Raw genomic sequence first — 11251 nt, forward strand, 5'->3', positions numbered from 1 at the left:
AATGGCTTCTTTCGTTGGCCGGGTTTGGAGCCACTGAATCCGGCGTTGACCGTCGTGTCTTGGGTTCCTTCGTTATTGTTTCGGCGCTTGTGCTTGTTGCGTCGTGGCTTGCCATTGTCGTCTCTGGATTTGGAGGTGCCAAGGTCGCTGGTGTTATTGCTTCTACGAGCAAGCCAGCTATCCTCTCCTGCGCAAAAGCGGGTCATAAGTGTGGTAAGGGCTGCCATGGACTTCGGCTTTTCTTGGCCGAGGTGCCGGGCGAGCCACTCATCTTGGACGCTATGTTTGAAGGCCGCTAGGGCTTCGGCGTCCAGACAATCCATGATCTGGTTCTTTTTGATTAAGAACCTGGTCCAGAGCTGCCGGGCTGATTCTCCGGGTTGCTGGATTATGTGATTGAGGTCATCGGTGTGTGGGTGCGAACATAGGTGCCTTGGAAGTTGTCTCTAAATGCGTCCTCCAAGTCTTCCCAGCTGCCAATGGAGTTTTCTGGGAGGCTGTTTAACCAGTGCCGGGCTAGCCCCTTAAGTTTTAGGGGAAGGTATTTCATGGCGTGTAGATCGTCGCCGCGAGCCATGTGAATGTGGAGGAGAAAATCTTCAATCCATACTGCGGGATCTGTTGTGCCGTCGTATGATTCAATATTCACGGATTTAAACCCTTCTGGGAACTGGTGCTCCATTACCTTGTCGGTGAAGCATAGGGGGTGCGCGGCGCCTCTGTATCGGGCGACGTCACGACGCAGTTCGAATGAAGTCGGTATGCGGTTTTCGGCCCGTGTGAGGTTGTGCTTGTCGTGCCAGGTCTGATGGCCGCATTCACGCGCTGGGGCACGCCCCCTTGATCCGTAGATTGATCTGATCTGACCGGCTCTATTGTCCAGGTCTTGCCGTAGGTCGTAAGTGTATCATGCAGCCACTGTCTCTTTGCCTCTACAGCGAGGTGGTGCGGGCTGGTGTTCGGCTTGAGTTGCCGCTCTGTCCCGGCCACGTGGTGGTCGGTCAGGTCCATCCGCAGCGTTACGAGTTGGCGGTATAGGCTCCAGGGCCTCGTCATCGAATTGGGGTAGCAGCTTGCGCTTCGGGTAGCTCTTTGTTGGGCGCTCAAGGCCGTATTCCTCGGCTGCCAGGACATTAGTCCATCTGTCATTGAGTAAATCCTGATCAGCTTGAAGCTGTTGCTGCTTCTTTTTCAAGCTTCTTGCAGTGGCTATTAGCTGGTGCTTAAAGCGCCCTTGTTTGAGGGGTTCCTCCGGCATGATGAAATCTTCGTCGTCGAGGCTCTCGTCCTCTTCGGAGATCGGTAGGTAGTTACTATCCTCTGAGCCCTCGTTCCCGACAGGATCGTCGGGGTTAACTTGCCCCTCCTCCACATCCTCTGGTTCGGATGTGGGTTCAGCGGGGGCTTCGGGGTCTTCGGCGTTATCTGGAGTATTATCGTCTCCGGTGATGGTGTTACTGTCTTTGCCACGACGCGGTTTTGATCGGCGTCGCTGGCGTCGATGCTTTGGAGGTGCGTCAGCAGGCTTGTCCTCCACCGGATCCTTCCTGCCGTCGTCGTCATCCTCTTTGGGCGTGTCCACCATATACACGTCATATGTGGAGGTGGCCGTCCAATGTCCGGTGAACGGCGGGCCTTGGCCTTGTTCGTCTCCGGCATCGTCGTCCATGCCGTCGATGTCTTCGGAGGCGTAGTCCAGCATGTCGGTTAAATCTTCGGCAGTGGCTATAAAGTGGGTGGTGGGTGGGACGTGAAATTCCCCGCTCTCAGCCCCTAGTCCGGGCTGGGCGTAATTCGGCCATGATTCCTCTGTAATGGCGAGGGATCGCATTAAGTCCAGAGCCTCGTTTAAGAACGTGGTTTGGACGGGGACAGAAGTTTCCTTGCCAAGCTCGCCCGAAGCGAACCTCGTGGGTTCGGAGCTAGTGTCCGGAGAAGAGTCCGGCTGTGTGATAACAGCTGGAGACGCTATTCTCTCTGGTCCTCCGGTGCTGGGCTCTACAGCCGCAGAGAGTCTGGCGGGCTCTAGACTCCCGTCTTCGGACCAGGTGACGCGCTCCGGATCTAGGGCCGGAGCAGTGGTTGGGGCCGCGAACCCTTGGAAGATCAAGTCTCCTCGGATATCAGCGACATAGTTCAGATTTCCAAAACTAATCTGGTGACCAGGGGAGAAGCTGTTGATCTGCTCTACGTGGCCAACCGAGTTGGCACGCAGTGCGAAGCCGCTGAATACAAAGATCTGGCCGGGGAGAAAAGTCTCCCTCAAAGCGGTATTGTTGTAGATGATCGATGGAGCCATCGAGCCTTTCGACGACGGCACAGTGGAACTCTCAGTGAAAGCACCAATGTCGGTGTCAAAACCGGCAGATCTCGGTTAGGGGGTCCCGAACTGTGCATCTAAGGATCGATAGTAACAGGAGGCAGGGAACACGATGTTTTCCCAGGTTCGGGCCCTCTTAATGGAGGTAATACCCTACTTCCTGCTTGATTGACTATGATGGATATAGGGCTTACAAGAGTTGATCTACCTCGAGATCGTAATGGCTAAACCCTAGATGTCTAGCCTGGATGATTATGATTGCCTCTACGGACTAAACCCTCCGGTTTACATAGACACCGGAGGGGGCTAGGGTTGTACAATGTCGGTTTGCAGATGAAGGAAACCACACATCCGGGCGCCAAGCTTGCCATCCACGCAAAGGAGAGTCCCATCCGGATACAGGAGAAAGCCTTCTGTCTTGTATCTTCACGGCCCATCAGTCCGGCCCATGTCACCTAAGCCGGCTCCCCGAGGACCCCGTAGTCCAGGACTCCCTCAGTCACGAAATCACATATAATAACAAATCGTCATCAAACGTTAAGCGTGCGGACCCTACGGGTTCGAGAACTATGTAGACATGACCGAGACACGTCTTCGGTCAATAACCAATAGCGGAACCTGGATGCTCATATTGGCTCCTACATATTCTACGAAGATCTTTATCGGTCAAACCGTTATGACAACATACGTTATTCCCTTTGTCCATCGGTATGTTATTTGCCCGAGATTCGATCGTCGGTATCTTCATACCTAGTTCAATCTCGTTAGCGGCAAGTCTCTTTACTCGTTCCATAATGCATCATCCCGCAACTAACTCATTAGTCACATTGCTTGCAAGGCTTCTTATGATGTGCATTACCGAGAGGGCCTAGAGATACCTCTCCGATACTCGGAGTGACAAATCCTAATCTTGATATATGCCAACCCAACAAACACCTTCAGAGATACCTATAGAGCATCTTTATAATCACCCAGTTACGTTGTGACGTTTGATAGCACACAAGGCATTCCTCCGGTATCTGGGAGTTGCATAATCTCATAGTCGAAGGAATATGTATTTGACATGAAGAAAGCAATAGCAATAAAACTGAACGATCAATATGCTAAGCTAACGGATGGGTCTTGTCCATCACATCATTCTCCTAATGATGTGATGCCGTTCATCAAATTACAACACATGTATATGGCTAGGGAACTTAACCATCTTTGATTAACGAGCTAGTCTAGTAGAGGCTTACTAGGGACACGGTGCTTTGTCTATGTATCCACACATGTATCAAGTTTCTGGTTAATACAATTCTAGCATGAATAATAAACATTTATCATGATATAAGGAAATATAAAATAACAACTTTATTATTGCCTCTAGGGCATATTTCCTTCAGTCTGCCATGTAGATGTCATAGGTGAAGGTCGCCGTCCACTTGCCTACGAGCATGGCTATTGGTGGGCTGTGTGAGGACTCGCTAACCTCAAGATCCAATGACATGGATCTCGGTTTTTCATCCTTGGCCTGATATGACATCTGGGCATTGGGAGGTGTCATTGGGTCCTGACTTGAGGACGGGTCCGATGAGGATTTTTCACAATTGTCCTGGACCAGATTTAACATCGGTGTCAGGGTGAGTGTGTCATGCAAAATTTTGATCTTTTTGACACTCAGCGCGTGAATCCGTGGTGTACTCCATGCTACTGAATCCGACGACTCGGTCAGGAGCAAAGGTTTCGACCTGGCCTAGGTGGTCGGTAGAGTCAGCGAGGAGGGCGATGTTGCCGAAGAAGAAGATGTGTCCTAGCACGAAAGGAGCACCGATACTGATATGCTTGCTTATCTTGATCCCCATCGTATAGCAACAACTACTTAGCAGGACCAGTACGGGCCACCAATGACAGAGCTAAATCTGTCAACTCTAGGGTAGGGGATCCCGAATTAAGCGTCGATACGACAGTAACAAAGACACGAGGTGTTACCCAGGTTCAAGATCACCGAAGAGATAACACCCTACGTCTTGCTTGTGTTTATTGGTTTGAATTGAAAGTACAAAGTACAGACGATCTACCGTGAGATTGTTGTGTGTCCTCTACGAGTTCTACCCATCGGCTTATATATATACACGGGGTCTAGGGTTACATTGTGCTAGTCGGCTACGTATGAGAAAATTGAGTCTACGATGAATCTGACATGTTGGGGTACACGACAAGTCTTCGGGAGTGAACCATTGATACGTCAGGGGTCGTCTGGTGTGGCCACTCCTAAACTGACATGGGGTCTTTGGCCTGGCCCACTAGGCCGGGAGACGACGTGCTGAGAGACCCCCTAGCCGGGACACGATCACGTGGTGGTGGTGTGCCTGCGTGGTGGCCCAACACGGCATGATGGCAGCGCGGTAGCGGCGGTCCGGCCCGGTGCATCGTGAAGTTTCACGCGATTATCCGCCCGTCAAAATTATATGGGAAGGCTTCGTCCCGTAAATGTGCGGGACAAGAGAGGTGATTATACGGGATCAGTGAAAAGAATATCAGGTTTATGGAAGCTGTTGGAGGTTTTTTAGTTTTTTTTCAAACTTTTTTTAGTAAGTGTCGTGACAATCTTAGTTTAAAACCACAACACTTATTATGAATCAAAAGGAGTAGTTATTTTTTAAGAAACTTCTAAGCATTCAGTATATTACTCTCTTTCTAAAGAAATATAAGAGTGATTTAAACGCTTTTATATTTCTGTAGGAGTACCCGTGAAATCTAATTTTGCATCCGCTCCGTACCTTTGGCTCCCTACTGCCGCTGTAAAAGAAGAAGAAAAAACTAACTGTATTCCCAGATCCGCCGCACCAACCCCGGCGCCCCTTGCCGCCGACACCCCCTCCGGCCCCGGCCCCCGCCCCCGCCCCCCCCCGCCGGTGCGCGCCTGCCACCTCGAAGCTGAGGAGCTCGGTCCCCCCATAATCCCGCCCCCTCCGGCTCCGCTCAACAGTCCGGAGCGTGGTCCGGTCGCCATTGCTTACTGAGCAGTCCAAACTGGCGTGGTCCGGGCCGGCGCTACTCCTTTTTGCTGCAGGTAAGGAAGCCCTACCTTTCCTCGGATAATCGTACGTTTTGCCGTCAATTCTGCCCTGAACAATCCAATCCAACCGGACCCGTTCCTTCAAGATCCACCCCGAGTTCCCTGACTGGGACAAGCATCAGGGTCAGCTTGCAGAATTTGGTCTGTGTCTTCTTGCACCCCAGTGTAACCTCTGCCAAAAACTGTGGGGTTCATGGCCTTATGCATGGTTCTAACTTCACTGATTGTGGCTGCTGTTACAGCTAACATTGCTATCGTTCATGGCCTCATGGGCAGGCTACATGTATGTACACAGCCATGTCTGCTCCCCATGCCTTGACCCTGATTAGTTGTGTGTGTGTAAAGGCAGTAGTGGAGATCGGGAGATAGAGTAGGGTGGTGGAAGCTGCAGATCTGACCACATGCTGTTAACAGCGCATCATCTTTTGTTTATGCATCTAGACTCCAGTGGCTAAAGCAGAGAGGTTGGTGGTGTGTCATGGACTCATGTGGAGGCCTTTTTCGCTTGCTTGATTAATGGGAGTCCGGTGGGCTCATGGATGGCATGCATCGGAGCACTTTGCCCTTTGCCGTAAGATGCAACAAACACCTGCTAGTCTGTCTCTCATGATTTCTTACCAACCTTGCCACGTTTTTTTTCCTCCAAGGGGGGGAGTGGGGGGAGGGGTAGATCCAACACGGTGTGGGCAGTGTGGAGAGTGGTATATATAAGGAGCTGCAGCCTTCTCTCTGCACACAACTTGTAGGCACGCAGCATCTCTCTGTTTCTTCTCTGCGGCAGTGTGCTTGTCGAGATCTCCCTCGGCTCTTGAGATCTGGTGAGCGTCTCCCTGATCCATGCATCAATTTTTACTTTGCTTGTAGTCTGGTATCTCATCCATCGTGTAAGTAATGTGGCTTCATGCTGTAGTTGGCCTTTCTCATGTTTTCTGAAGATACTTACGGTCTTCAGATCTTAGAGTTTGCTTAGGATCCATTGACTTTGCTGATCCGGTCCTGGTTTGATTTGGTAACCTGGCTCGCATTCATTGATGTCATGAATTTATTCTACTTAACCGCTTTTAGTTCAGAATTACCTTTCTTTTTACTGATTGTTCCTGTGGCCGGTGAATCGGATGATTATTGTGATATTCTTCAGTCTGTATTTCCCCTTACATGCAATAGATCATTCGCATTACCCGTAGTCTGCAATAAAAGGCACATAGTTTATTTTACTTTTGCCACCTCAATTCAACTGATGCTATGAAGTTGCCAATATCTGACTGTTTACTGAATTCATTGGGGCGGCTTTGTTAGAACCTGGCTTTGTATGTGTCTGTCGTGTCAACCCTTTTCCACACAAAGATCTGAATCTTCGTTACTTCTGTTGACTCAGAAATGTCTTAACTATGTCTGATCTAACCGATAAAAAAAACTATGTCTGATCTAACTAATAGTTTTCACTTCTTGTTTTACAGTCCCCTAAAGATCCACTCTCTGTGATCCCAGGTTAAGCGGACAAGATGGTGAAGATCTGCTGCATCGGAGCTGGCTATGTCGGCGGCCCAACAATGGCTGTCATTGCCGTCAAGTGCCCAGCAATTGAGGTTGTTGTTGTTGACATCTCCAAGCCTCGCATTGACGCTTGGAACAGCGACAAACTCCCGATCTACGAGCCTGGCCTTGACGAGGTTGTCAAGGCATGCAGGGGCAGGAACCTCTTCTTCAGCACCGACGTCGAGAAGCACGTTGCTGAGGCCGACATCATCTTTGTCTCAGTGAACACCCCCACCAAGACCCGTGGTCTGGGAGCCGGCAAGGCTGCCGACCTCACCTATTGGGAGAGCGCTGCCCGTATGATCGCCGACGTGTCCAAGTCCGACAAGATCGTCGTTGAGAAGTCCACTGTCCCTGTCAAGACTGCAGAGGCCATTGAGAAGATCTTGACCCACAACAGCAAGGGCATCAACTACCAGATCCTCTCCAACCCGGAGTTCCTGGCCGAGGGCACGGCTATCGAGGACTTGTTCAAGCCTGACAGAGTGCTTATCGGTGGTCGGGAGACCCCCGAGGGCAGGAAGGCGGTTCAGGCTCTCAAGGAGGTGTACGCCCACTGGGTTCCTGAGGAGAACATCATCACCACCAACCTGTGGTCTGCTGAGCTCTCCAAGCTCGCTGCCAATGCGTTCTTGGCCCAGAGGATCTCCTCCGTGAATGCCATGTCCGCGCTCTGCGAGGCCACCGGCGCCAACGTGTCCGAGGTGTCTTACGCCATCGGTAAGGATTCCAGGATCGGCCCCAAGTTCCTGAACGCCAGCGTTGGGTTCGGCGGGTCCTGTTTCCAGAAGGACATCTTGAACCTGGTGTACATCTGCGAGTGCAACGGCCTCCCCGAGGTGGCCAACTACTGGAAGCAGGTGATCAAGATCAATGACTACCAGAAGAGCAGGTTCGTCAACCGTGTCGTGTCCTCCATGTTCAACACCGTCTCCAGCAAGAAGGTCGCCGTCCTCGGGTTCGCCTTCAAGAAGGACACTGGTGACACCAGGGAGACCCCGGCGATCGACGTATGCAAGGGCCTGCTGGGTGACAAGGCCCATGTCAGCATCTACGATCCCGAGGTCACCGAGGAGCAGATCCAGCGGGACCTCGCCATGAACAAGTTCGACTGGGACCACCCCATGCACCTGCAGCCGACGAGCCCATCGGCTATCAAGCAGGTGAGCGTGGTGTGGGACGCGTACGAGGCCACCAAGGGGGCCCACGCCGTGTGCATCCTGACCGAGTGGAACGAGTTCAAGGAGCTGGACTACCAGAAGATCTTCGACAACATGCAGAAGCCGGCCTTCGTCTTCGACGGGCGCAACGTCGTCGACGCCGAGAAGCTGAGGGAGATCGGCTTCATCGTCTACTCCATCGGCAAGCCGCTCGATGCGTGGCTCAAGGACATGCCCGCGATCGCCTAGTTCCTCTCCACAGGAGCTGCGGGAAATTCTACAAACTTTTGCGGAGGCGCGGCGTTTTCTGTCAGGCATAAAATTGGGTTGTGTTGGTATCTTTGCTTTGAGTTGTTCATTCTTGCACTGCCGTCTGTAGATCATACATGTTCCTCAATCCTTGTGCTGTTTTGAGGATTGTAAAAGAATGTTTATTTGTATCCAATGAGCTTATAGCAATTTGATCATTCCATTTCTTTTTGTCCTAAAACCATAACAGAGTTGATGCATTTTTCGCAAACAGAAGACACTCTATCTTCTTGGGTAGATTCTAGATCGTCTTTCATTTTGTTGGTGAGTACTCCCTCTGTAAACTAATATAAGAGCGTTTAGATCACTAAAATAGTGATCTAAACGTTCTTATATTAGTTTACGGAGGGAGTAGTTTTCTTATTCCCAAAATCTAAAAAATGGCCGCGCACCTTTTAGAGGAAACGAGGGGCCTGTCTTACAGCGCATGCATGCTTAATTTTTTTTGTCCGTTAATGCATGTGACTACAGCATTAAATGTCTTCACACTGTCCCTTTACTTTGAAAAACGACCAGATCTATATGTATTTATTTCGGGTTTTCAAAGATTCAAAAAGCCATATCTTACAAACCGCACATCAGAATTCAAATCTATTTTCACCTTCCGAATCCTCGCGACGAGATCTTTGAAACTAGACCCCTCATGGGTATGTTTTGACGAAAAAAATTTGATGCCAACTTTGAGGCTATATGGTGCAACTTTAGTACTGCATTGTGCAACTTTAGTACTGCATGATGCAATTGTTTTTCAAAACCAAATTTAGAGCTACATGACTGAACTTCCAATGAGGTTACAACATAGCAACCATAACAACCGACTTTTGTGATGTGCAACTAGTCTACTGCCCCGACCAACTACCTAGTTGTAGATGTGCAACTCTCCTCCTACTTGTGGATGTCTACTGTTGGCATACTCTGCCCACCTCCCCTATTAGGGATATGTGCAAATCAGTATGTTGTTCAAGCCAACTGTCTATTAGTCGATGTGCAACTATTTCCTCTCCTTGCTTGTGGATATGCAGTTTCGGTTGGCGAGGGCAACAAACGGAGTTGCACATAGTCTGCTAGGCAGTTGGCCAATGCGAAGTTGCACATCTCACAGGCAGGGATAGTTGAATGTTGAAAATTCCATATTCATGAGGATAGTGAAAAGCTGCATATAGACAGGGTGTTAAAGTTGTAAATCTCAAAAACAGGGGTGGTTTGGACCGGTTGCTAGAAGAAAAAACTACACATCCATGGGGGGTACGATCAAAAGTTGCTTTCACTGTTAGACATTTGGTTGTGGCAGTATCCGAAGTTGCACATCCACTACTAGGAAGTTGGCGGATACAGCAAAAAGTGAAAGCACATCCACGGGCAAGGGGAAAGTTGCACATCCATTACTAGGCAGTTGGCCTGCGCAACAGACGAAATTGCACATCTCACGGGAAGGGGTAGTTTGAGGGGGTGGAGGTGACATCAGTGAAAACTGCACGTCCACGGGATAGGCGAAAAGTTGCACATCCACGGTCAGCTAGTTGCACATCAACTACTAGGCAGTTGCACAAAACGAGGCACTAAATTGCACAAAAAAAATTCATCGAAACATAGCATGCGGGATCTAGTTTCAAAGATCTCGTCGCGAGGATTCGAATGGTGAAAACGAATCTTAATTTTGATGCGCGGTTTGAAAATTATGGCTTTTTAAAATTTGTAAATCGTGAATTAAATGATACAAAGCCATGTCCGTCCATGCAGTAAAAGTAGGAACAGCCGGACGCATGTCTATTGGATATTTACTGTTTAACTAGCTGGGACCATAGGAATCTTTTCTAATCAGGATAAAGAGACAAACACTTTCTATTTAATAACCGGCCGCTGTGAAGCGCTAACGGCTGCCCGCTAGATGCGTCCTTTCTTATTAATAAGTCTCTTCGTCCAGATCGTTTGATTCTTCAAATGTTTCCGCAACTTCATTACGGAATTATATATTTTTCCCAAATAGCAGGGGGCATGATTGATCTTATCTCATCATCTTCATTTGTACAGCCAGTAGCACCTAGGCGGCTAGGCCTCGAATTCGAGGCTAGTTGACCCAGCTCGCTAGAGCTCACGAGTTAGCTTGGCTCGGCTCATTCACATACTAAGCTCAAATTCAGAGTGGGCTCAACTCATGTAACTCACGAGTTGGGTCGTTTAACCCGTTAAGCTCGTTATAAACGTGACCAACAAAGTATATATGTACTATGAATGCAATAATCTACAGGCCATGAAATGTTGACGATCAAAGGTTTTCCAGCTTTTTCGATACATCCAACTTGCTGGGCCGCAGCAAAAACAAGCCAAGAAAAACAAATCCCGACACCGACAGATCAACTAAGTGAAGAAGACCGGCAACCGCTACACCCTCCGGAGAAGTACCACCGCGTTCCTAGCATTCCGAAGCATTGCGTACCAAGCAACACCTTCAAGAAGGAATGCGACGGCGCCGCCTCTGTTGCCCGAACAAGTCCTAGGGTTCCCCCGGTACGCAGAGGGCGGTGGGGGAGGGGTATACCCGGCGCTCTTCAAGAAGGTCCGGCAGCGCCCGCAAGCGGCGCCGCATCGCTGCCGGAAGAGCCGCTAGGGATTTCTCCCGACCCAAACAACCACCACCACCCTGGACACTCCGTAATGCACCACCCAATCTGCCGCCCACCAGTCTGTGCCACCACGGTCACCGAACCAACGCCGCCGTCTCACTGGGGCCGCCAACACGAGACCTGGAGGGAGGGAAAGGAGAAAATGGCCACGGGAGCAACCGCAACTCGACCAGCGGGAGGGGACAACCTCCACCGCCCTCGCGGAGCCGACCGGACACGGCGACAAGGACTTGCCCGGCCC

At 50.2% G+C, this 11251-nt stretch overlaps 1 protein-coding gene across 3 annotated transcripts; it reads left to right on the plus strand.

Annotated features, from left to right (window-relative positions):
• The first annotated feature begins 5184 nt into the window (after positions 1-5184).
• LOC123095906 (UDP-glucose 6-dehydrogenase 4) lies at positions 5185-8549 on the plus strand. 3 transcript variants are annotated; one of them, XM_044517478.1, is made up of 2 exons: positions 5185-5375; positions 6870-8549. In XM_044517478.1, exon 2 carries the CDS (start codon positions 6884-6886, stop codon positions 8324-8326), a length of 1443 nt encoding a protein of 480 aa, XP_044373413.1. In that variant the 5' UTR covers positions 5185-5375; positions 6870-6883; the 3' UTR covers positions 8327-8549. The 3 variants fall into 3 exon arrangements, with proteins under 3 accessions (XP_044373413.1, XP_044373411.1, XP_044373412.1); XM_044517476.1 differs by lacking the exon at positions 5185-5375 and adding an exon at positions 6029-6199; XM_044517477.1 differs by lacking the exon at positions 5185-5375 and adding an exon at positions 6050-6199 and having other exon boundaries at positions 6839-8549.
• Positions 8550-11251: the final 2702 nt, after the last annotated feature.

The sequence above is a fragment of the Triticum aestivum genome, chromosome 4D, assembly GCF_018294505.1.
Source record: "Triticum aestivum cultivar Chinese Spring chromosome 4D, IWGSC CS RefSeq v2.1, whole genome shotgun sequence".
Classification (NCBI taxonomy): domain Eukaryota; kingdom Viridiplantae; phylum Streptophyta; class Magnoliopsida; order Poales; family Poaceae; genus Triticum; species Triticum aestivum.